General features: G+C 39.0%; 1 protein-coding gene across 4 annotated transcripts; it reads left to right on the top strand.

Moving 5' to 3' along the window:
* Positions 1 to 2,922: 2,922 nt before the first annotated feature.
* Positions 2,923 to 25,241, top strand: etv1 (ETS variant transcription factor 1). Of its 4 annotated transcripts, none has more exons than XM_072691645.1 (13): positions 2,923 to 3,099; positions 3,444 to 3,546; positions 4,108 to 4,186; positions 4,533 to 4,580; positions 9,857 to 9,910; positions 14,169 to 14,298; positions 16,197 to 16,385; positions 17,506 to 17,753; positions 19,808 to 19,876; positions 19,996 to 20,064; positions 20,760 to 20,929; positions 22,867 to 22,968; positions 23,714 to 25,241. In XM_072691645.1, the coding sequence occupies exons 2-13, from the start codon at positions 3,502 to 3,504 to the stop codon at positions 23,933 to 23,935; spliced, it is 1,425 nt and encodes a 474-aa protein (XP_072547746.1). In that variant the 5' UTR covers positions 2,923 to 3,099; positions 3,444 to 3,501; the 3' UTR covers positions 23,936 to 25,241. The 4 variants fall into 4 exon arrangements, with proteins under 4 accessions (XP_072547746.1, XP_072547749.1, XP_072547748.1 ...); XM_072691647.1 differs by lacking the exon at positions 2,923 to 3,099 and adding an exon at positions 5,191 to 5,376 and having other exon boundaries at positions 3,473 to 3,550; XM_072691648.1 differs by lacking the exons at positions 2,923 to 3,099; positions 4,108 to 4,186 and adding an exon at positions 5,191 to 5,376 and having other exon boundaries at positions 3,457 to 3,546.
* The last annotated feature ends 929 nt before the right edge of the window (positions 25,242 to 26,170 follow it).

Raw genomic sequence — 26,170 nt, 5'->3', positions numbered from 1 at the left:
ATAGAGCAATATAAATCATCCAGAATATTTGGAATAAAATTATTGAACTTTTTTTTTTTACCCCCCCTGTGGAGTTCCCATTATATATATATATATATATATATATATATATATATATATATATATACATAATGACAAAATAAAATTATATTATAAATATTCTATTCTAATATTATATATAGCTTCAAAACTATGTATGTACTACTATATGTATATATACAGAGTGTTACTATGCTGTGTTTAGAACAGTACATTTGCTGATTGTGCACTTTGCTTATTGTACAATGAAGGCCATTAAATACCTTTTACAAAAAGGAAATACGTGTTGTTCATCACACTCTGTGCCCAGTGTTTTCCAGTAGGTCCAGGTCCTTTGGACAAACTGATAAGAAAAAGAATCACGGAATAAATAGAACATGTTTATTATTTTTGCTTGTTAAATGTTCAAAAGATTGAAGGCTGACTTTGGATGTTTAGATTTTGTCAATTAAAATTTGCTACTGGGAGTTTAGTCCTTCTGACTCAAAGACTCAAACAATGTATGCCCTTGTTGCCCCAGTACTTCCTCAACACAATGGAAGGAGCATTTCCAGCTCCTGGGCTCCCCCTACAGTCGGAAAGAGTCATTTGCGCTTTGGGCCGCCACTAAAGTACACGTTTTTCTGGACGAGCTGAGAAATCCGGAACTGTCACTGAAAGTAAAGGAGAAGCATGTAGACTGATTGGGTACAGTAATATTACTGGATTTGACACAAACATGACTTGCGGTTGTGCAGTTCTAGCAAACTTCATCCTGCCGGTTTCTCCAAAGTTACATGTGCAGTGCAGTTAGTGGTGTGCCAGACCTGAAGCGATGACAGCCCCAGTTATTTTAAGGTAAAACACCAACATATAGATCTTAGGCCATGCAGACAACACCCTTCTCACCTTTTAACCTCATATCATGTAGAACTGTTTACCTTTTCACCTTCTGGTAGAAGCTGGATAGTTCCCCACTGCCAATAGTAAGTATCTGCGTGCTTGATGTGCATATGCTGCCTTTCAGGCATGTAAATAAGCATGCAAATACTATTCACAAACGGTAGGAACTCGTGCTGGAGAGATGGTTTAGTAGTTACATTGGTTACATGGATTCCGCTATTTCTTATGTTAGTAGGATGAGTTCTGCAAATGTGGGACATCAGATAAAATAGGACAAAAGCTTCACGCTGTGTTGCTCTGTGAGTGACAGTCAAATGTAACTATTGTGAGTAATTAGCACTAGCTTGGTTGCTTGTCATTCAGCATTTGTTTTCATTGTCCTGGCAAATCATTTTGAGTGTGATCATAATTTCAACTCCTTGTGCAATTTCAACCCACCTGTGCTACTGTAAAGCTGTGCCTCTGTCTAAAAGACCCATTAAAACACTGTTGGGAGCTCAAACTGCATTTATACTTTATGTCCAAATGTTTGTGGACACCCATTCTGATGAATGCATTCAGCTACTATAAGTTGCACCCATTGCTGCCACATACAGATGTGCAAATGCACAAACACACACAGCTTGTCTAGTCCCCCTAAAAAGTCATATAAATAGAATAGGACTCTGCTCTCATGAGCCTCTTGGCACCATGTCCAAAGTTCCCCAGCATAGGGCTGTGAAGCAGTGGAACTGTGTTCCCTGGAATGATGAAGGAATGAAGCTCCATCCAGTACTTTTGGGGTGAGTTTGGGAGTTGGGAAGCGGGGGGTAGTAACCTAAATTAGTCCTCCCTGGCCAGTAAAGACAGACAAACTGCTACTATGGGGAAAGGTGGTGGCGAGGCTTAAAGAAAAAGGCTAAAAGCTAATGTTTGGCTGACCTGAGAAAAGAAAAGGCTGACTGGAGAGCAGAAGCCAAGGTACCATGTCACAGAGAACCGTATCACACCTCATGGAAGGTGAAGGACTGCATTGGTAAAGGTAAAGGTGCACGTATTTGTCACTGTACAGCAAAATGTGTCCTCCGCGTTTAACCCATCTGGTAGTGAACAAACACTCACACACACACACACACACATGTGTTAGGGGCAGTGAGTACACACACACACCCAGAGCGGTGGGCAGCCAACTTCAGTGCCCAGGGAGGGTAAAGGGCCTTGCTCAGGGGCCCAACAGTGGCAGCTTGCCGAGCCCGGGAATCAAACCCACAACCCTGTTATCGATATCCCGGCGCTCTAACCGCTGAGCCACCACTGGTACCTGGGGAAGCGGCTAAAAGGCTAATAGACAGCTAACTAAGGTCAGAAGGAGCGACCTGTATACTTAAAGTTAAAAATGAGTAAAATCCCAATGTTTCCTTTTTACATGAAAGCCCATAATGGCCACAGCTGTATAACTCTTGGTAACAAACTCTATTATTGACTCTAATGCTAAATTCAAATCATGGGGGATAAGGGTTAAGGGTTGAGGGTGTGATTTGTAGCCAGTAGTTGGTCAGTTGTAGCCACAGACCTGTGCTTTACTTCTAGGTCAGTGCCCCTTGCAGCTCTTTGCTACTTTCAACAGTTCAACAAAGCTAGTCCCTCTGGAGACGGCTCAAAACAGCGTTGCCATGACCACAAACTTTTCCTCTGGCTCTGGGTCCATTTCTTAGAGTGGCCTATTAACAACATCTCTGCTGCAAACTGACTAGAAAACATCACTGTTTTTATTTATTTATTTATTATTTTTTTGTAATTATTGTTTTTCTTTTTTTCTGGGGGGGAGGGGGGGTCTTGTCTCCAAAACACTCCTCATCACCGTTACGCATCACTTCTTAAACATGTAAAAAAATAAAAACACCCATGATCAGCCTCTTTCCTTCAGAATAATTCCTATCTAAGTGGCAATATGAGTCAGAATCGTGTTAAGGGCGCTCTTGACTGACGGCTAGAAATCGGAGCTGGTGGACGACGCTGGCAGCCAATGGGAGGAGAAGAGAAAAGAAGGGAAGAGGAGAGAAGGGAAAAGAAGGGAGGCCCCACGAGCGCCGAGCAGCGCAACAGCGCAGGGCTGCGCGAGGATTAGGTGCTTTTTCACCCCCCAACTCTCTCACTCTGTCCAGCCAGTGGACGGCGAATGCGCTGCGTTTTGCTGGGGTGAGTAGTGCGCGTTTCCGTGCGTCTCGACTTCAGGGAGTGTTAGCAGCCTCGACAAGTCCATTCCGTGGCGCGCCAGCTCGCCCTCAGGGCACTGAACACGTCGCTAAGGCTAACGAAGCCCTTGCAGTCCACGCTCTCCGTCATTTTTACGCGCGATGCTCTTTAGGCTTTAGGTTTTGGAGTGTTGGGTGGGTTTGAGCCGTGAGCGTTGAAACGGGGAAACTTTCGCGTGCACGCTGCTGAATGGACCATGTGGAAGCTGCACGCGCTTCATTCATGCATTGCCCTCCCTCTCCAGTAACCAACAAAGTGCATAAAGCCATGCTTTTACTGTGCTGCAGGAGCTGATCGGAGTCACAGAGGAGCTGCAGCGCATTGCTTAATGAGTTAAAGCCAAGAATGGAGAGCCTGCATGACCAGCAAGTGCCTTTCAGTAGCTCACATGTAAGTAAGTAAGACTGGAGGGGGAAATGTAGTGTGCTGCAGATGTATAACCTATATCTAGACCATATATATATATATATATATATATATATATATATATATATATATATATGCTTGATGTCATATCTCCAGTATTATCAGCTTTACAGGAGAAGGGAAACCCATTCAAATAGAAGTGAATGTAAAAATATGTTTTTTTTTTAAGCATTTCTATTGGTCCATTCATCATGAACACTGTGCCACAATGCAAAGAACAACTACCAGATTCACTTTACATCCAAAAATAAAAAAAAACCAAAAAACAAAAAAAACATCAAAATGGAGATACAAGGTGTTTTACAGAACAGCGGTGAGATGATATGTGCATGTGGTCAGTCCAAGCAGATGTAGGGTACTGACGTTGTGTGTTCTTCACTAACTTGTATCTTAAGTCACACTTTAAGATCCTTTTAGCTCGAAGGAAACAAAAGTGAAGGGTTCAAATAAAAGAGTATGAAAACCTCAGATTGTAGAGTTTCCCTAAATCCTGACTTAACGCTTTAACGCTGGTCAAATCCACAGGGAAAGGCGCCCAGCAGCAGAGCAGCGAAAGACAAGAAAAGAAAATTCATTAGCACTGACCTGGCTTTGGACACTGAGGGTAAGCTTTAGAAGGTGTTGGGGGAGGTGGGGGCGTACAGGGGGCTGAAAAAGGCAATCTTCATTTCACGGCTTCTTAGCGTTTCACAAAATGCAATTTGCTTGTTTCCACCTGCACTCAGTGCTGTAAAATCTCAATTACTACCCCAGACGTCTCTGAAGAAGCTTCCCTCAACGTGCTCCCTCAGCTTTCAGACCCAGATTGAGGTGGTCTTGGAGCTGGAGTGGTAGACCTGGGGTCTGAAGTGAACCTGAAACTGATTGCCTTGTCACTGAATTGAAGCTTTGAGTTTGTTTCCCTCCAAACATTCCCTCTCTCAGTGTTTGTCCTTTTTTTTTTGCTACAGGGCTCTTTCAAGATCTCAGCCAACTTCAGGAGACCTGGCTTGCTGAAGGTAAGTCTGTCCTTTGTGTACTGAACTCAGAATAAAACCTGACTAGGCTGTGGATGTATAGGGGCTGGATTCAACAAGCGTGCTTTGTTGAAAGACAGAGAAAGAGCGTGAGGGTGAGAGAAGATAAGTTGGGATGGGGAGGGTGGGTTGGTGGAGGAGGGAGGGATGAAAGGGGGGGGGGCAATATGCCTCAAGTTACAGTCCCTAATATGCAGTCCAATTAATGCGTGTGTGGCGAAGGCACCTCGTGTGTCATGCATACATTAGAGCGGCGGAGGAGCGCGAGCGAGTCTAGAGGGAGACCAAAGGAGCTTCTACTCCGAGTGTCATCACAAATTACCAGAAGAACTTGCGATCGCGCTCACTCTCTTCACTCCCCCGCTTTTGGCAAAAAGCTAAGGCAGCCGATCCACCAGCACCTCTCTCTCTCACTCTCTCCCTCTCTATCTCTCTCTCACTCTCTCTCTCTCACATACACACACACATATACACTCTCTCACTACTTCTGTCTCTTTCTCTCACATCCGCTTATAGTATATATCTCTGTAAAGCGCTGCATCTGTCAGTGCTGTTTGTTATTGTTTTTTCTCTTTTTCCTTTTTTTTTGGAGAAATGGACAACTTTTGAAAGACGCTCAGAACCGCAGCGTCTGAGCCCTCACCATTTTTCAACTTTTTAGAAAAATTGATTGGCCTTTTTTCGGATGGAAAGACATGCCGGTTGTGGTGTAACGGGATGCTTCAGGATTTAAGCGCCAGCGTCTTCTTTCCGCCCTGTTTGCAGCACCGGCCTTTAGGTTAGTGATGGGTTGACTTGTTTGAATTTCTTTGAAATTTGTCTTGAGATGTTTCTGAGAGATTGTGTATGATTTTTGTGTGAAATTCTAAGATAAAAAAAAAAATCTTGATGCTTTTAGATATGTAACTATTGTCTCCAAAGTTGTAGCTGTTGCTAGTCTGAAAAATAGGATGGAAATTTTGATTTTGATTTATGAACTGCATCAAAAATACGGATCTATATCACTATATCTATCTATCTATCTATCTATCTATCTATCTATGTCTAGATCTATTTTCATTTGAAACCCTTTTATTTAGTTAACAAAAATACTAAGTGCAAATATTTGTGACTTGTATAGATCTGTTTATTATTAGATCTGATTATTGTTTGTAGCTTTTTTAGCAGTGTATTAAAATACATGTATATGTAATACATAATTGCTGTCATGCAAAAACCTTGTATCTCCTGTTATTCACTTTTTGACATAATTTGAATCGACAAATTTCACAACAATTTCACGACAAATGGGCCAACTTAACCATTGACCTCCATTCCATTCAAAGTTAGGAGGGTTTTTGTTGGAGTTCTGTAAGTTCTGTTTTGGAGATACAAGGTAATTATCTGACTGTGATTATAGATACTGTAATATAAATATATAAATATTTTTCAATATTTTAAACAATTAAAAAAATATGTATTCATAGTACAGTTGTAAGGTTATTGATAGTTTCTAGTACATGTACATTTTATTAATTTTGCATATACTGAAAGCTTCCATTCTAATCTGTGATTTCTTTGATCCAGAAGTTCGGGCTCATATACAATGTGCGTATTTTAAATAAACAAAATAGATAGCCACATTATAATTATGCAAAGTACTTTTGTAAAACTTGGACCAGTGTTTTGCATTAGGCACATATTTCCTCAGCTCTTTGTTGCTGACGCCCAGCAATACAGACTAGCTCATTCTTTTGCCTTTAATTTGTTAAAGTTTCAGTTTAGATTTCACATAAGTCTCATTTGCACTGTTATTTTGATTTGATTTTATCAAAAGTACGTACAAACGTTTGCCTGCATTATCTAACATTCCCAGAATTCTAAAGTTTTATTTTTCAACACATAAATTAATAATGAAAGTCTGTAATCTGTGAATACGTTCTCTCTACGATAACAGACCTTAAACTTACTGTGCTCCCATAAAACCATCTCTACCAGAATGAAACGGTCTGTGGAGATTTTTTCATTATTATCTAGTGGATTAAAATATGACTTGGTGAATACACAGGTGAGAACCAAGCTCAATATTTCATAACCTTTGACTACCTTCATGTATTCTTTAATACATTTAAAAATGCTCGCAATATAGCTGAAGATCTGCGAATGAGAAAGTGCGCTTAGGCACAGATTTGAGGATACTTTACTTTCCTCACTGCCAGCGTGATTATAGCCAGTCCACCTCAGGGCCTTTAAAAGAATAAGACATCATTTAAATATTTTAGTGTCTCAGGAAGGAAAAGGGAAAAGAAAAAAAGAGGGGAAAAAAGAGAACTGTCCACTGCTGTAGATATTACCGTGACGAGCCCAATTCAGTCTGTCTTACATCAGTCAGCCGCAGTGGCCAGGGGTTGTAGACAAATCGTGGATAGATTTAATATACGACTTCCTGTCCATTAGAACCCAAACGAAGACCTACTGGAACCATTTCAGAGATTTATTGGCTCAGGTAATTGGAAAGAAGAGGAAGACGTATGAGAGATAGACTGAATTTCCGACAGCGGAGACTAAAGAGGTGATGGGGTGGTCATTTGACATGTGTGTGTCATTTTCTGCCCTGACAGCTGGCAGCTGGGCATATGTCTCTTTAGAAAATGTAGACTTTAATGGGGGGAAAAAGTGTTTCTACGATGAACAGTGATTGGCCTCTGGTCAGATAGTAGAGGAGCGTCTTCTGACTGCATTAAACTGTTTACTTGCGATGGGAACAAGTACAGAGAGTGCGTTGTCTCTTCGGTTGAGTTATTCAGGGTTCGAGTTTGAAGGTCGGACTGTTTGGAACAATCTGAAGCTCATATCTGTCAGTTTTTGCTATTTGCTTTGGTAATGTTTGTAGTGCCGCTAATAACTTGGTGAGTTTGTTAGGGCTGGACGATGTTGATGAAATTGATATATCATGATAAACACTATTAAAATCTTTATTCCAGCTCTTTTAAATACTCTACTCTACTCTCATTTAAACCGAAGGCCCTGCAGACCTGACATGGGTTTCTTCACTTAAAATCCCACCAAAAGCCAAAACCATACAAAGTGCCATAAAGCTCAACTGGGCAGAAGAAAAAGATTGGAATTGGTCTTTAACGTAAATTCTGAAGATCTTTAAAATATTATTCAGGAAATGATAGACATTGCAGTTAGTTCTTTTTATCTGTCACCACCAATACAGCGAAAATCAACATTGCTCAATGAACCAATACAGGTGTACCAGGTGTACAGGTGTATCTTGACCATCACTGCTGTGTGTGTGTATGTGTGTGCTTCTGAATGTAGTGGTCATGGCGTTTCTGGCCTGTGTTTACTGTGTGTCCCTCTGTTTTTTTTTTCTGTGAATGGCGGCAGCGCTCCAGTTCCAGGCTGGCCTCAGGAGCGCTGCCTGGATCAGCTGCCCCATTCACAGGCTGACTCATTCACCCTGCTGAGACTAGAGCCTGCACCCTTCTCTCTCTCTCTCTCTCTCTCTCTCTCTCTCACACACACACACTTTCTTTCTCTGTCATTTTTGTTCTTTCTGTCAGATCTCTTACAGTCTTTTTTTTTTATCTAGAAGAGTGTTTGGACCCCCTACACAAATGGACTATGTAGAACGTGTGTATTTCTGGTACATTAAACACAGTAAAACTTTACTATATCTGTATATGTGGGTAGATATTAAGAGAGTATTATTTAACAGATTATTGCAGTGTGTTCCTTTTTGTTGCTGTTTTAGTCTTTCTGTAATGTCTTTCACTGTCATTCTCTTTGTCTCAGATCTTTTTTATAGGGTCAATTCACGTTGAAAATCGAAAACATGATAATGGTGCATTAAAAACAGTTAAAGTTTACTATATATGTGTATTTTGGTATATATTAGGAGCATATTACAGTGTGTTCAGTTTTTTATGTCTTTTACTTTATTACTGGTTTTTAGGTCCTTTTTAAAAAAAAAATCATAGGCTCATTTAATCTAGAAGAGTCTTTGGACTCATGCACAGTGTAGAACACATGGAGTTATGTATATTAAATTCAGTAAAATGTCATATGTATATACTATATATGTATATTGTGGCTATATTGGGCATGTTACCGTATGTAATGTTTTTTCCCCCTCATATTCGTGCAGTTAAACATCTCATGCTGTGTGCCTGCGTGTGTGTGTGTGTGTGTGTGTTTGGTACAATCAGACTGATTCAACAGGGGGTTCAGAGTTTGCTAGAGATTCTGTTGCTGTGACTATCTGAAGTGCTGTTTGCACCTTGCAACACACAGACTAGTGCCATAAAGATAAGTCATCTGTCAGCTGGTCCTCACACACATACACACATCGTTTTTTGTGTTTGTGTGTGTGTGTGTGTGTTTGAGCCTGTGTTTGAGCTTGTGAAACTAATCAAACTTTTTGCAGCAATCAAACCCGTGTGTACCCCAACATGTCATTGTTGTTGTGAAAATGAAAGCCCATATTTAGCGCTGGCAGATAGACGTGCTAATAGGCTGGCGCTTAGAGGTCCCGTACTGCCTTTTACCTTTGCTGGAGGTCAGGCGAGTGGGGAAACGGCAGCGGACCCGGAGTGTAAATGTGTGGGAGATAAACATGAGCATGTTTAATTGGACTCTGTATGAAGAGCTCATTATTTTAGCATTAGGCACAAGTGAAGGAGAGCTAGGGAACACGCGTGGGTTGGAGCGGAGCCGACACGGCAGGTACAGGTGCAGTCACCAGTGGGGACGTGTCCCAATTAGACAGTGTGAACAATGGGTGTTTTCTAGCTGCATGGCTATCCTCCTTCCCCCACCCCCCGTCTCATCAGAGCCACCCCAAAACAGTGTAAAATGGTAACTAGGTTTGTGTGTGTTGTGTGTTGTAGGGCTTTTTTTTGGTATTCAAGCTATTCAAGCACCTAGCATTTGCACTGTGAGAGACAGACAGAGAGAGAGAGAGAGAGAGAGAGAGAGAGATTTGGAATGTGTTTCACACGCAAGGCCCTGCTCTGTCCAGCAAATTAAGTCCAAATTAGATTATTGACATAATTAGCGGATATGTTTCCTTTGTTATAAATGAATAAACGTCCTCATGCGTAGGTTTGAGATTTTTGAGTCATTACTGTTTAAATCATTGGAGCTTATTAGAGGAAATGACTTATTTAAGTAAATCTGAAATCCAGATTGTGTTAACTCTTCAAGTTAGCCACGGGCAAGGAAAGAAACTAATCCCACTCGGCCTACTTTTTTCCCTTTTCTCGTTTCAGCTCAAGTTCCGGACAACGATGAGCAGTTCGTTCCCGACTTCCAGAGTGAAAACTGTAAGTATGAGACCTTGCCATACTTTATACTGCCAAAAAAAAAAAACAGATTAACCAAGTTATTTACCAGGTTTCATTTTTACTTGTACTGTTATAATATCATTTATTATCAGTTTACTGTTACATGTCTTTATATTTGTGATAATAATTAATCATAGGTCTTTCATAATGAAGTAAATGCACATTAATATCTTCCGCTTTGCTACTTTAATACAATGCCTTGCTGGACTGCTGTTGTCCCTCTCCAGTGGATACAAGGGCAGGGTACAGTTGGCTCTGTAGGCTGCGTAGTGTGTTAGTGAGTGAGTAGCTAGCTCCGGTAGTGCTTTAAATGGCCATAGGAAGTAGACTTGGCTTGGAGTGGTCAGCTCAGTGTCAGTGCCAGTGTCGGAAGTGGCATGGACTGAGTGTGGCACAGTGGGGTGTGATGCCAGCTTATGTCTTAAAGAGAAGCCAAAACAGACTGGCGTATAGGGCGTTGTGAAGAAAACAGAAGGCTTTGTCTTGTCACGGAAGTTAACCCACCAGCAAACAATACAGATTAGTGTTTCTCAAGAGAGCATCGCAGTCCGTGCTCCGTATTTTCCCCTCATGAGGAGTGAAATGAAGATTGCTAGGTTTTATGTTTGGCTGCATACAATTAGATGGATAAATTATCCTAAAATACATGATTAGATGCATTTGAACTTTTTTTTTGTGGGTTTATAGTAATTATGTTTTTCAAATTATTCAAATTATGTTTTTGTGTGAATTTACTAAGTGAAAAATACTATATCACCTAATATAGACCTTTAGAAATGTAGCCCATATTTTGCATTCATTCAGGTGTAGTTTTTTATATTTATATTTCTTTATAACATTGTTTAAATACCATATCAAAACTTCATAAATCTGTTTTCCCATCCTTTTTAAACCCATAAAAAACTGCCCTTTACATTGTATTAATAATTCATGATGAATTGACTAGTAGAAATGGTCCTTAATTGTCACATTAGGATATATTAAAGCCAAATTTAGTGAAGTTTCCTCTTCAGAGAGATGAGGTTTTGTTGCAGCAGTAATGATAAGTACACTCCACTTTGCTTTCCCCTGCACTGTACTGCAGTGTCGTTCCCCCGGCTGGGTGCTGGGAGTTGGCATGGTGGGCGCGAGCGAGGGAAGAGCAGGGGAGGAGTGGAGGGCCGGGCAGATGGTGGGAGGGCGAGGGCGCGGTGGTGGGGCTCCTGAACGGGCATCCTAGCCTGCAGCCCTCCCATATGGGTCCACTCTGGCACGGCCACGCAGTCACTTCCGCTTAGCTACTGCCCACTCCCACACAAAACATAGGATTATAAAACAGACCAAAATAAACCCAATTACTCCAGAATAGGACTTATGTGTAGTGCAGTGGAAGGGAAAGCAAAGTGAAGGTAAAAACAGATGCATGAGTGAATGGATAAATAATTTTATTTATGAGTCAGTCGTCTTATTACCCTCGACTTTTTGATGTCGGATGTGTGGAAAACACACATCAGCTTAAGTTATTATTGTATAAATATACTAATTAGATGCATGTGTGTGTATATATATATATATATATATATATATATATATATATATATATATATATATATATATATATAGTTGTTCTTTACGTAGTGTCAAACTTTCATGATGAATGGACCAATAGAAATGCTCCAAAATCATTTGCAATACATCTTTTTAAATCCACTTAAATCCATTAAAAGTTAAGCTTTTTTTGCTGCATGTTTCATTCTGTAATTTTAAGAATCAGCTGACCTAATTATTAAATAATTATTAAAAAATGTATAATAGTCTAACTTTTTATTTTGAACAACTGCAATAACTTCTTTAGTGCAGTACTGGGTTTGTTCAAGTGAGTGGAAATGTACATATATGATGGTCCTTTTCATAATCAATTTAAATATTAAAATATAATGGTCTAATATAAATATAAAGAATCTACGCTGATCTCCTAATATACTATTTGCATGCATCTTAGGTATACTAATATTAATATAAAATAAATAGCACAAATGAATATTTAATCATTTGTGGCATGTTCGTACGAGCTCCACGTGTGCCTAATATTACTCAACATGTCGCACATTGTGACTGAATTGTGTTTTCTAAAATCATATTTCAGAGGGAAAGTGTAAATTGCTTGCCTTTAAATCTGTCATGCTTTACACTTCCTTAAAATATCACCAAAATTTTGAGGAAATTAATAATAGCAGTAAATGCCATGAACAAGTCCTTCATAATGCCGTCCATTAAGAGAAATCAATGCATCTGTAATTGCTGCAATCTTGCAACAGTCACACGCATGACGTCCCCCGCTGAAAATAGGGTTCGGCTCCGCTGAAGAGCAAATACATTTTGTATTGATTTGTATACTTTTGTTCCTTTGAGTAAAATCTATAGTGACATTTTTTTCTTACTCTAAGTGGTTCTTGTTTTGGTTCTTAGAAAATTATTTGCAATCCTGGGAAATATTATTGTAATGAAAACAGCATTGAAGTGTGTTTGGCTTGCATTTGGACTTTCTTGTTCAATTGGTGCACTAATAAGAATCATGGGTATTTATTCTATAAATTTGTACCTAATTTTACAGTGGGTAATATGACCAGTTGCAACTGATAAAAATGTTTGGTTCATTACGTAAAGAACAGTTTAATCTAGACATGTTGTCCTCTTTCTGTTTATTTTTTCATAAAACAAAGGACTCTATAGAGGGTTACTAGTGGACGTGAAGCTGCATGATGGATCAATGTGGTCTCCATCATCATCAGCTGTAATTCTGCATCTCCACCCTCATTACACCCTCATAATTAGCTGGATGGAGACGCTGCCTAACGGGTGTTACTCTGTTCGGCATTGTCACAGATCTTTACCTAGTGCCTTTTTGACCTCCGATCAATTACCGTAAAAGGTCAGCTCTCTCGGGGGGTTGGGAATCAGCAGCTGTGATTTTTCCACCATGGTGAAGACAGCAGTCAGTCAAAGCTCAGGAGAAGATTTATCTGACCTGACAGCCACTCCAACCTCAATTTAAGTGTTGCTGTCTAAATACAGCTGGCTGCGGCCGTTAGAAGCTTGGTTGGAGGGATGGTTGGCTGATTAGATGGATGGATGAATGGATAGATGCATGTGTTAGTGGGTAGCTACACTATTTGTCCAAAGGTTTGTGGACACCTCTTTTAATAAATGTATTTAGCTACTTAAGGTTGCACCCATTGCTGACAGAGATGTGCAAATGCACACACACATACACACATACACAGCTTGTCTAGTCCCTGTAGAGATGCATTGCCAATAAAATAGAACTCTCTGGAGCAGATAAACATGAACCTATTGGCTCCATGCCTAATGGCAGGTGTGGGCCTGAGGGGTATAAAGCCCCCCAGCACTGAGCTGTGGAGCAGTGTAACTGTGTTCTCTGGAATAATGGTGCTTCATACAGTACGTTTGGGAGGGGTTGAAGGGGTGATTATCTAACATCCTTACCTCTCTAAGGCTTGTGTAGCTGAATGCAATCAGATCCTCACAGCAAAGCCTTCTCTGGATAGTAGAGACAGTTTCTCCAAGAAAATAAGGATTAACTCTTTTTTAATACCCTTGATTTCAGAAGAAACAGTAAATGAGCAGGTGTCCCAATACTTATGTCCATTAAGTGTAGCTAAATTGACTAGACAGAGAAAGACAACATTCGGGTTGTAGCCTGAGTCAACCTCAGTCAGTGTCAGCAGCAATACAGCATTATTCCTCTGTGCTCTACAGACTGACAAAGAGCTGGTCCATCATGGTAACTGACTTAGCGTTGATCTTCTCACAGTATGACAGGACATTCACCAGCTATCATTCTCCTGTTAACAGCCCTCTGAGGCATGAGGAATGGCGTGGGGTGGTGAAAGGAGAAAGGCACATGATGGATGGTGCTATTGTTGTCTGGGAGATAGCAGCACGTTGCTAAATCAGAAAAAGCACTTTGAATGGGTCACACCCATGCTAGTAGATGCCATGCCTTGGAGCAAAAGATACATTATGCCACAGTGATGTACTGTTGTGCTGTAGGCGTGTCATGCCGACGTTTCTGTATCTCTACATGTCCTTAAAGAAGCAACCAATTAAATTAGTGTTCCTGGTGGTTGTGGTTGAGAGGGCTGGTTTTGTAGCCAAACCTGTGCATTTATTGATTATTAGTATGACTTCATCATTTCTCTGTCTCTTTTTATCTCCCATGCTTACACACATACAGTGGCGTTCCACGGTCTGCAGCTGAGGATCAAGCGAGAGCCCCACAGTCCGTGTGCTGAGCTGGGTTCAGCCTGCAGCCAGGAGAGGCCCTTCAAGCTCCACTATGGGGAGAAGTGCCTGTATAATATCAGGTACGTTGCTCAAGTGACATATAGTGATAGAAGTTGTGGATTTTGCAGCTTTTTATTTGATATTGGAGTCTGAGATATGGACATTTTGTGGCTGATACTAATACTGATTTTAACGGAATACAAATTCCCATATCTGATAATATCAGCTGATCTAATTGCTGTATGTTTTTTATATTTTACACTCCAAAAGTTTCAGATGAATAGTGATTAGCTGTGTGATATGAGTGTTAGTTATTAACCTTCTGCTCAAACTCACAGTGTTAAATGATATCAGTGTTATTGCACTGTGGCAGGAGTTACCCATAATTCTCTGTGGGTTTAATTTCTTGTAATTAATTAATTAAGTAATTAATTACATGTTATTTTTCAACATTTTAGTTAGTCTCTGTCTTAAACAGCATTATACGTAAAAAAGTATGTCCTCTTAGATTTGAGCACATTTATATGTTTTAGTTATTATTACCATGATGGGGTTTTACGATCACTTCAGCCTGCTTTGGTATATTGTATAGGAAAATGAGCTGATAGTTACTAGGTGGCATTGGCCACTGTAGTCTCTCTATAATTAGATGATTGTAGAGTTTATGTCAGTTTTACACAGATACTGGGATAACCATGGCTCATCCATATCAGCCAATATTATTAGGAGGCAACTATATCAGCAGGGCTCTATTTGATGCATGTGCTTGTGTTCTTTGGATTGCCAGTGATATTATTAACAATGCTCAAAAATCCCATGTGCTCCATGGGTGGGATTTAAATGTTTACGCCCACAAACTGCTGAATATAATATGTCAGAATTAAGGCTGCATGATATTTAAAAAAAAACTGTCATTGCAATATTTTTTGTTTTTGCAATAGATATATATTGCGAAAGATTTTTTTATAACAGATTTCACCAGTAGTCATCACAATGTCAATGATCCAGTCATGTCATGATATTACTAATACACTCCATGTATTCAAGACTGGAGTAAAATAAATGATACTGGGTAGATATTATCTGCCTCTGCTTTTGTATAAAGCAGAAAAATAATTGTAGGGTTTAATAAAATTTGCCTTACATGGCATTGGATATCCTGTGATGTGAGTATTGCACATGCATACATTGCGATGACACTGCTGAAACAATGTGTATCTAATCTAAATTCTCTATTTTTTCATTGAAGCTTTTTGTTGACCTGTGCAGTTGCAGTAAATCATCTGCCATCATAGAGACAGTTCTCTGTGAATTACAGCATGACTGAAAATGCAAATAAAAGATTATTGCAGTATTAAAATGTTTAATACTGTATTATTTTAAGCTTACACTCAGTGCTGAAGTAAATATAACATGTATTGTTATATAACAACAATGTTTTAAAAATCAGACAAAGAAAGCATTAGGATTTTTTTCTACCACACGGACAAATATATTTGCCTGCTTTCAATCATATTTTGATTTGATGGAAAATGTACGGCATTTCATGTTAATTTAACTCTGCATGGTGTAAATTGAAGTCAGATAAACACTGTACTGAAGGAGACAACCTGCTTCCACAGGCATGATGGCACTTGAGTTCAGCCTGTCAGTTCAGCCATAATGATTTTCTACTGAGAGCTGAAGGTTGAGACCCACAGAAATCTCACTTTTCTTTAAATGAGACTCACTGGGACATAATTGCAGTTATAATCTAAAAGATGAGGTATTAATGTCAGCTTCCACTTTACTCTCCCACGCTGATATTTCCCACTTTAAGGTCCAAAATGAAGAAATACCGAAAATACCCAGTAATATAGGACAGTTTTTTTTTATTATTATTGGTGCCGCGACTTAGACTAACAAAAGCTCTGCTAGTCTGTCCTGGGGGACCTAGTGGGGGTCTAACCAAACTGTTCTTATTCCCTGATGACTGCAGTGCCTATGAGCAGAAACATCCAGCGGGAATGAAAGCCTCCAGCCCAGCTACGACCCCCTGCAGCACACCAGTGTCCCCCCATCAGCATGTGTCTCCTGGCGCTGCCCCCACTCCTAAACCAGACAGGACGTACCCCCACCTCGTTCCCCCACAGCCCCTCCCTGACAGCACATACTCCATGGACCACAGGTATTATGCATGAGACGGAATCCATATATATATATATATATATATATACATATATATATATATATATATATGTATATGTATATGTATGAGTTATATTATCACTGTCACACAAAACCTTAATTCTCCATTTTTTATATTTTTTACTGTTTGACATAATGTGAGTCTGGCAGTTGTTGGTTTTTTTTCATGATGAATGGACCAATAGAAATGCTCCAAAATGACTGGGAATAGATCTTTTTACTTTGACATCCACTGAAAGTTAAGAAGGTTTTGTCCTTCTTCTGGAAAGTTGGGAAATGTTTCTGTGTGACAGTATATATTGTGTGTGTTTATCACAACGAATACATATCATCACTGTTGGAACTAAATCTTGTGTCCCCCAAAATAGTAATTAGTAAATAGTAAATAGCAACAGAATGATAAACACATGACGATGATAACCTTGATGATATCCTTCAACACAAGCTAATGTTGAAGTTTTTGGGGTAATTTCTGTTGATCCACGCAGTTCCCTTAGAATTTATATACATACAGCTGTAAACATTAACTTTCAGTGTTGTAGCAATACCTGTAAATTATCATTTCAATAGGAGCAGGACAAAATTTATGTACAACAATGTAAAGAGGTTTTATTCCAAATAAAGTTCCACACAATTTAAAAGATCAGCTAGTGTTTTAATGGTGTAAATGAATGCAGTTGTTATATATATATTATCATTATATATAATGACAGTGATCTACATATATGAATAAATTATTAAATAATTATTTAAATGTCAGTAGAGAATATTGACATTGGGTGTATCGTCTCTGTCCGATAAAAACATGTATCTCCAGAATGATGACTTTACAGGCAAAAACTCTGAATGGAATTTATTTAGAGCATTCCTATTGGTCTATTCATCCAGAAATATTTACACAGTGTACAGAGCAGCTACAGGGTTCAAACCATGGAAAATATACAAACAGACAAAAATAGAGATACATGTTTTTCACTAGACAGCAGTGATATATATACAGTCTTTCAAAGCACTCATTGAAGTAAGTGAATGATCATGTAAAGTCATTTTGAAGACCAGCCTCCATTCTAATGTGGTTCTTGTGATACGTCTTTCTTTAGGTTTCGGCGTCAGTTGTCAGAACCGTGCCATTCATTCCCTTCCCCGCCCTCTATGACGCCGGATGGGCGACCCATGTACCACAGACAGATGTCTGAGCCCAGCATCCCCTTTCCCTCTCAAGGGTTCAAGCAGGAATACTCGGACCACATCTTTGAGCATCCAGTCATGGTGGGGGCCCCTGTCCCCCATTCGTACCCGCACTCTATGATGATCAAGCAAGAGCCGCGTGATTTCACCTACGATTCAGGTTAGACTTCTATATATAGATTGTGCTCAGTCGGGTATGATCCTGTTCAGTGCTGTGTATTTATTTTAACCCCTTAACACAGAAAAGCTTATAACACACCAAGGTGTATTGCCCAGTAACGACAGGGACTTTTGTACAAACTGGTGGGGCTATTCTCTGTTAATAGAAGTTTGTAATAACGCTTTAGACTCACTGGTGGGCCATAGGCTGTTTAGGGGGTCAAAAGGAACCACACAAACACTAGCAAACAAGCATAAATAATAAGATCTATAGTCAGGGAAAGCACTTATTCATTGTAAACCTATAAATCTTCAAAAAGAAAGCTTTACAGGAGAAGGAAAAGGGCTTTTTTTTACATTTTCAATAAAGGTCAATGTAAAAAGATGTTATTCCAGGTAATTTTGTAGCATTTCATTTGGTTCATTCCTCATAAAATTGTGAATCAATAAAAAGATCCAGATTTACATCATGACAAAAATCCAAGAGAGATCTATTTTGTGGGACTAAAAGCGACTAAAAGCTCATTACAGAACATTCTCGGTACATTCTCAGGTGTTTTATGTGTATAAGTAGATTTTAAACAATTCATAATGGTCAGAACTACTCAGTGTTTGTGTACTCAGAAGATCTCGTCTTTTGGAGGAAGCCTTAGCTAATTTATTAGACATAGCTCAAAGATATTTAGCACTGGGTCAGCAGGAACAGTCAGCCAAAATTTCCTAATAACCCCCCCCCCCACCCCCCCCAAATCAGGCCTGTGGTAACCACCCCACGAGTATGACAGGAAAGAGTCTGAGACTGTTCCGGTAAAGTCTATTTTTCTAAAGGCAGATAGTGGCCGTGTGAGTGATGAGGCTGCTGATAGAATTAGTGCATTATTAGAAAAAGGGGCTCTGGTCTCATTTCCTGAGGGCCTGGCCAGAGAGGGGAGGAGAGGGGCCCCTAATCTCTCCCTCTCCAACTCAGGCCAGGGCCCCCGGGCTGTGGGCCCAGCTCTGGCATGAATGAAGTGCCGTTTGGTGGCGTTTTTCATTCATAAAAAGTGGAGGTACACTGGAGCAGCCTGTCAGGAAGGAATGTGGCGCCTGGTCCTCAGCTGCTTCCTGTAGAGGGTTATTTGACTGAGGACAAGACCAGCATGGCCTGCTCAAAGTCAGTCCCTTGAGCAACAAGTACAGCCATGTACAAGTGCAGCCTGGTCTAAACTGGGGGAAAATAATAATAATAATAATAATAATAATAATAATAATAATAATAACATATATACCTATAGAATAATATATATAATTATTGCTGTCAGACAAATCTTTGTATCTATTTGTATCCGGTTTTCACTTGTAATTCTTGCAGGTGTTCTTTTCATTTTGTCCAAATTTCATCATGAATGGACCAATAGAAACGCTCCATTGAAAGATAAGAAGGTTTTTTCATCTCCTGTAAAGTTACTGTTTTCAAGATTTTGAGTGACAGCGACGACTTATTGTATATCCATATTGCAAACTTTACAGGTGATGGAAAAAACCCTTTTTAACTTTCAGAAGTAAAAGTATAGCGATTTTATTGAGTCCTTTTGGAGCATTTCTATTGGGCAAAAAGTGAAAAACAACAAAAATGGAGATAGATTTTTTATGTGACAGCACCGATACACTCTGTTCAATTTACTTTGAGTGACACAAACATCAATGTGTTTTTCTATATTTGCAGCGTCGTTTAGGAGAATTTACTGTAGCACATAAAAGAGCTTGTTTGTTGTGTGCTGTGGAGAGGATGGGAGGGCAGTGGCTAATTTAATTAACAGTAATTTCCTCGACAGGCCCATTACTCCGATGAGGCCTTGAAAGATCTTTATAGGCTCAAATGAACAGGGTTAGCTGTTTTATTGAGCATTCACTTAGGAACTGTTGCTCTGCTTTGATTGAATCACAACAAGAGCTAACAAAGTGAAAGATACAAGTGTCAAACATGTGCAGCGTTTATCTGATACCTGATTTGTTCAGGAGTCGTTTTTTTAATCCTACTATTTTATTTTGCTTCTGTTTTTTTCTGTTCTTCAGAAGTGCCTAGCTGCCACTCTGTTTACCTGAGGCAAGAGGGATATTTGGCTCATGCAAACAGAACTGAAGGTAAGCATTTCTGTGTAAACCTCAACCTTATTTAGGACCTAAGCTTAAAAAAGGCACATGTTCACATATGTTTTCATCAGTGCTGTATGTAGTAAAAAAACAGTGTCTTGTTGAAACAGGTTGCATGTTTGAAAAGGTGGCCAGGCACTTCTATGACGACACTTGTGTGGTTCCAGAAAAGGTTGAAGGTGAGTTTTATTTTTAATATAAAGATGGAATTAGAAAAAAATATCATTTGCCATTTAAATTGTCAGATAATCAGTCTTAACTAGGCAAATGAGGCACTGACTAATACTGTAAACATTGTGTCATTGGAGTGTGTCCACCATGCATGAATATTATGTCATGAGTTCTGTAATGTATGTTTTTGAACTGAGTGATGTAGGTTGCTAGAAAGACAAATGTAAAGCTGTCTGAATTCAGAGCATCTTAGCAAATAAATCACTGTTGTTAGAAAGTACATTTTTAAATATTTCATTTAAATTTCATAGCCTCCAGCCTTTAAATAAATTTTTTTGTATTGAATTTTATTTGCACCATGTATTTTTTAAGGTACTACATAACAATAAAGATATATAAATAAAATATGATAGATACATAAATAAAATCCAAATTTGTGTATTAATGTGTATATAGTTTTAGGGGCATATACTAATAATAACAATAGTATTATACACAATTTTAAAATTAAAATAGTTGGTTCATATACTTTCCCCTTTCGAAAAATGGCCTCCCACCGCCTCCCTATAGATAAATAATAGATATGCATTGTTCACAGATATGAAAATTCTGTTATTGTTTTCAGGAAGCAAGTAATAAAGTTATATCCTAAGAGACACACCTGTATTGAGACTGACCTTTTCAGTTGTTCCATGGCCTGCAGGTGATATAAAACAGGAGGCTGGGCTATACCGTGAGGGCCCCACCTATCAGAGGCGTGGCTCGCTGCAGCTCTGGCAGTTCCTGGTCGCTCTGTTGGATGACCCCTCCAACTCACACTTTATAGCATGGACCGGCCGGGGCATGGAGTTCAAACTCATCGAACCTGAAGAGGTACCAGCCTCTCTCTCTTTTTAAGACAATGTTTATTAGTGGTGTATTGGTCAAATGCACACAGTATGTGTAGTAAAAAGGAGCTGATTAGATGTTAGCTCATGATAATATTACTAAAGCCAGATTTTCAGTGGATGAAAATGCTAAATAAGGAATCAAATCAAAAAGTATTTGTGTTTATTTAATGATTTTAAGGATTTCTGGTTTGTACTAGGGATGACGATCTAGATTGGTCAGGGAGGTGTGTCAGACTGGATTGTAATATATTAAACACACTATAATACAGTTATTTTAGGAAATTAATCAGTCCAGAATGTCTTATTATAGAAACTGCTACTAAAATAAAGGATTTTACTGAACCCATTAATCAGCAGCTCATCTGATCTAAAATGTGGGGCTGTATGATTTATCCAAACACGAGGGGTCTGTTTCTCAGACAGAGATTAAGCCTAGTTCTGGACTGTATTTTAATTTTAAAGGTAGAATTTATTTCCATTTAGAATGCTGTGTAGTCTAGGATTTGGCTTAATCGCTGTCTGTTAAACCAACCCAAGGATAGCATCAGATCGGTACTGGGGTGATACTCAGCACTAAAAGACTTCGATTGGGGGCAAAATAACTGGATCGGGCCTAGTTTGTCTACTGTGCCTGTTCCAACTCTCATGAATAACATACATTATAACATACCTTATAACACCTAGATTACGACAGGCTGATGTTAAATCTGAGCTGAGAGCATCAGCAATTACACAGGTCCTGTAACTCAGTGCTGATCTGCTGTGTGTTTCTCTACTACTGCAGCTCAGCGCTGTTCCCCCATTACTTCATTACTGTCACAAATTTAAGCCAACCCAAATTTAACTGGTTCAAGGCCTTTTCGCTGTTTCACTGTTGGTCAAAACACCATTTTCAAACGTTTAGTCTGACCTTGCGGGCATGTTTTGTTGACCAGAAAGGAGGCCAGAGCTTGTTTTTACACAGCGAGCTTTCATGTCCATCCAAACAGAACACCCAGCAGAGAGCTGACTGCTAAATATTTCAGCATGCAGACTCACTGAAAGCCAAAGCTATGTTGACTGGCCGAGGGTTTTGAAAGGGACTAACAGTGCTGCATTTGTGAGCTGCATTAGGGACAGCATGGCTCACTTTGGCCTCTGTGTGTGTGTGTGTGTGTGTGTGCGAAAAAGAGAGAGTGAGAGAGTGTGTGTGTATGGAGGAAGCTGGCTTTAGTCCATTGGGCAGCTGTAGGGGACAGGGGGCCATTCATGCCATCAGGTGACTGAGGGTTGCAGGCTTTGGCTGGGCAGGTGTAAGACGTGAATGAGCCGCGGCAGAGTGAAAAGGCCGACTGCGCCGGGCTATGGGAGAGTGGCGGGAGGGAGATTTGAAAAGGAAGGGGGCCGCGGGCGGGTGGTCGTACGGACAGGTGCCGCAACATCTGCCACGCTCCACTCTTACTAATGAACACATCTCTGAATGAGAGGTGTGGACACACATATGTCCAGCTGGACAGAACGTTCAGAAGTTCAGAGCGATGGTTTGCCTTTCAGAATCTGAAAGCCAGTACCTGATGTAGGAAAACTTAGAGAATACTATCTGTAATTTTATTGATACACAGTACGCTTCACCAGTTGGGGTGGACAAAAAGAAAAAGTAACTTAATCATTATTTTTACTAATATCATTTTAATATTTGCACTCTAAGACATAATAACCCCTAAATGATAGGTGTGTTCTATAAACTTAATAAAAGTTTAAATCTTAGGATAAGAAATTCAGATTTCAGTGGTTTACTGAAAAAATTCTGTTGGCCTGTTCATCAGGAAAGACTCATGCAGTTTTAAAAGCAGCTGCCAGTGGTCAGGTCTCTATGTTTGTGTTGGTAAAAGTAGTACGTTTTTTAAAAGCAAAAATTCAAATTTTTTGTGTTCTCTGAAGGTCGCACGACGATGGGGGATCCAAAAGAATCGCCCAGCCATGAACTACGACAAACTCAGCCGCTCATTACGCTACTACTACGAGAAAGGGATCATGCAGAAGGTAAAGATATTTTGACTTACATATATTTTATAGGAATATTATAAACATGCAATTTAACAAAGCAAAATTTATTTCATAGTATTTGATGATATTTAAATTACACACCTTATCTAAATCTCACAAAATTCTGATGTACTTTTATTAGTTTTTATGTCATTTGGACAGTTCCTTTAAAACAATATGAATACCATATGAAGTACCACAACAATCGGATATATAAAAATAGGATATATATATATATATATATGGTATATTATATAGTCAAAATTACATACATTATGGTAAAAAGTAGTAAAATTAGTAAAATATTTTTTGTGGTATAAGTAAAATCTTAAAAATGTAGTCATGTTGTCAAATGTAATTTTGGAGCATTTCTATTGGTCTTTTTATCATACAATGCAAACAACTGCCAGATTCGATTCACAAAATGTAAAAAACAAAGTGAGTAGTGTCTATATATATATATATATATATAATGGCTTTGTGACAGTGGGAATCTGGTAGTTGTTCTTTACATTGTTTCAAAGTTTCATGATAAACAGACGAGTAACAGCTTAGAAATAGCTTTGAAGTAGAAATAACTTAGAATATATATATATATATATATATATATATATATATATATATACAGACTTCCATTGAAAGTTAAAAGTCTTTCCTGTAAAGTTACTATTTTTTCATCTCAGTGAAAATATATACAGCATAATTATTGTACTAATTCCGTTTTCTTTGGCCTGGTTTGAAGGTGGCAGGTGAGAGATACGTGTATAAATTTGTCTGCGATCCCGAGGCCTTGTTCTCCATGGCCTTCCCCGACAATCAGCGGCCTGTGCTGAAGACTGATATGGAGAGGCAGATCAATGAGGAGGACACGGTGCCGCTGTCGCACTTTGACGAGAGCGTGGCGTACGTTCAGGAGGGCGCCTACTGCAACCCTCACCCGTACAGCGAGGGCTACGTCTACTAATAACTGATACGCGCTGAGCTGAGCTGAGCTGCGGCGGCAGGACCTCCTCCGATAGACTCTGACCTTTTCAGGCTTTCTCCCCCGTTCCTCTTTCTGTCTGACGTCTCCGTCGTTTCCCCGGGACAAAGAGTGCACTTTATGGACAGAGACGGGCAGCGTGTAAACCTACTGGCGGTAGTTACGGTAGTCGCTCCTTTGATGTTTCTTTTTTTCTTTTTCTTTTTTCTTTTTTTTTTCTTTTCAAAAATAATAATAAAAAAAAAAACGGGGGGAGGGTATTGCAGCATGCCATATTCACACAGGTCTGACTCTGAAAGGGAATGGCTGGCCTGTTACTGGAAAGATGTGTTCATCTGTTTAGACTGGTTTATAGTCTGGAGCACGTGGGTGAATAAATCTTAACTTCTTTTTTCCTAAGATCTCCTTTAATCATTTGTGAACTGATCAGTTATTTCCACACCCTTCTCGTTTGGTGTCATATTGATGAACAGCTAAGGATGCAGTGCATTTCTAGGGAATAAAGGCCTATCAGGTCTCCACAGTAAGTGAAACAAAGCACATATCTGAGGCAGTTCACCATTTTATGAGCTAGACTCCCTAAATCCACTTACCCTGTATTAAGAACCGGTTCAGTAGGTGTTTCAGTACTAGCACAGCTGAGCAACAAATGCCTGTGTATTGTTACTTGTTCCATTTGGATCATCAAGTCCATCCTAAACGTAGATATAAAATAAAGGGCAGTCAGAAATGGCAATTGGAGTTCAATTGTTCTGATCTCATGTTATTACTTTTATTGCAGCCATGTATTGCAAAAAGAACCCCCCCTCCCCTTACATGATTCAATAAGGTTTTAAAACTAGTTAAGGCTGTAAAGTTGCATTTTCAAAGGAAAACTAATGTTTAAGAACTGCAGACAAACACGATAGTGTTGTCGATGTGTACATCTCATCCTATTATTAACTCTGCTGTTTTACTGTAGAACCAATCAAACATTTTATATTTAAAGAAAATAAAGTCGAAAAACAATGAAGTCAACATGAATGCTCCATCAACCCACAACTCCATAATCACTACAATTATGAATATGTATATTCAGGTTAACACATTGATGCTGCTTTTTCATGTGATTGGATACATGTAGTCATTCCATATCAGATGGCAGCTATGCCCTGCAGTACGCTCATTATTGTTTTTTGTCTTTTTTTACATCAAAACAAAGTCAGTGTTTATTTAATGTAAAATATACACATTGAGAAGGAAATGGCAATAGCTACACTTCTGTAATAAAATAGTGTTGAAATACTAATGAGTTGTGACCCTTCAAACAGTCAAATTCAGTTTTGTTCCTGTGACTTTTTGTCTTTTTTTTTTTTTTGGAAATCTCAGTTTTGGCCTGCTACTGAGTAGTTTGTTTATTCATAAACAAATCCACAATCCGACATAACAAGTCAGTGTAATCAGACACTAATAAACGGATACCTGTAAATAAGTGTGTGTACAGTTTTAGGTATGATAAACATTTTGCATTTAGAATTAGAATTTTTGTGCAGATCTAAGTGTCCTACTGGTTTCAGGTTTCACCTTGTTTGTTGATGCTTCCACTGAGCATTTAGACACAAATGCTGTCCAAGGAAAAATCAATGTCTAATTTAAACTGAGCTGGATTGAATTTAAGGAAGCTTTTCATGATTGACAATTGGTTTCTTTCTCTGTCCTCAATTGGGAGCAATGTTAAGGAAATCTAATGGAGAAAAAAAAGTAAAACAAAGCGAAAGGTGTTATTATTTGTCCAAAAATCGATTACTGATTTAAGACCACAAAGGTCCAATTAAAATGAAAGGTTTGGAGAGAATTGAGTTTTACTTTTGTAATGTAATGTTATTTTGTTATTATTATTAATAACAATATAATCAGTACAGTCCAAACATTTAGACACCTGAAAACATTACATTAAAAAGATATTTATCTGGGCGTGTATATTTTACAATAAACCCAGTTATATTAGAAAAAGTACAAATATAAAAACAATAACTAGGACTTTTATGTGTTTTTTGTAACTTGGGGCAGCCCAGTTATATTTGTTGTCATCATCTAATACCTGGTTTAGCTAATCAATGCTTTTGAAAAGATGTAAGCAATGTAAGTAAGGGGACACTGAGGAGAACTACTTTTTCTTACTTATTACTGTCTTTATCCTCCTGATTTTAACAGCACAAACACAATTATTGCCCTGAT

This window comes from Salminus brasiliensis, chromosome 11 (genome assembly GCF_030463535.1).
Source record: "Salminus brasiliensis chromosome 11, fSalBra1.hap2, whole genome shotgun sequence".
Classification (NCBI taxonomy): Eukaryota; Metazoa; Chordata; class Actinopteri; order Characiformes; family Bryconidae; genus Salminus; species Salminus brasiliensis.
The sequence above is the reverse complement of the archived record's forward strand: the minus strand, read 5'-3'. Positions and strand labels throughout refer to the sequence as shown.

Bases quoted from the DNA above. Each gene is read 5' to 3' on its own strand.
- etv1 (XM_072691645.1), top strand. From the start codon at position 3,502: ATGGAGAGCCTGCATGACCAGCAAGTGCCTTTCAGTAGCTCACAT. The intron at 4,581-9,856 runs GTAAGTCTGTCC...TTCTCGTTTCAG, and splicing joins GGAGACCTGGCTTGCTGAAG to CTCAAGTTCCGGACAACGAT. The intron at 14,299-16,196 runs GTACGTTGCTCA...TGATGACTGCAG, and splicing joins AAGTGCCTGTATAATATCAG to TGCCTATGAGCAGAAACATC.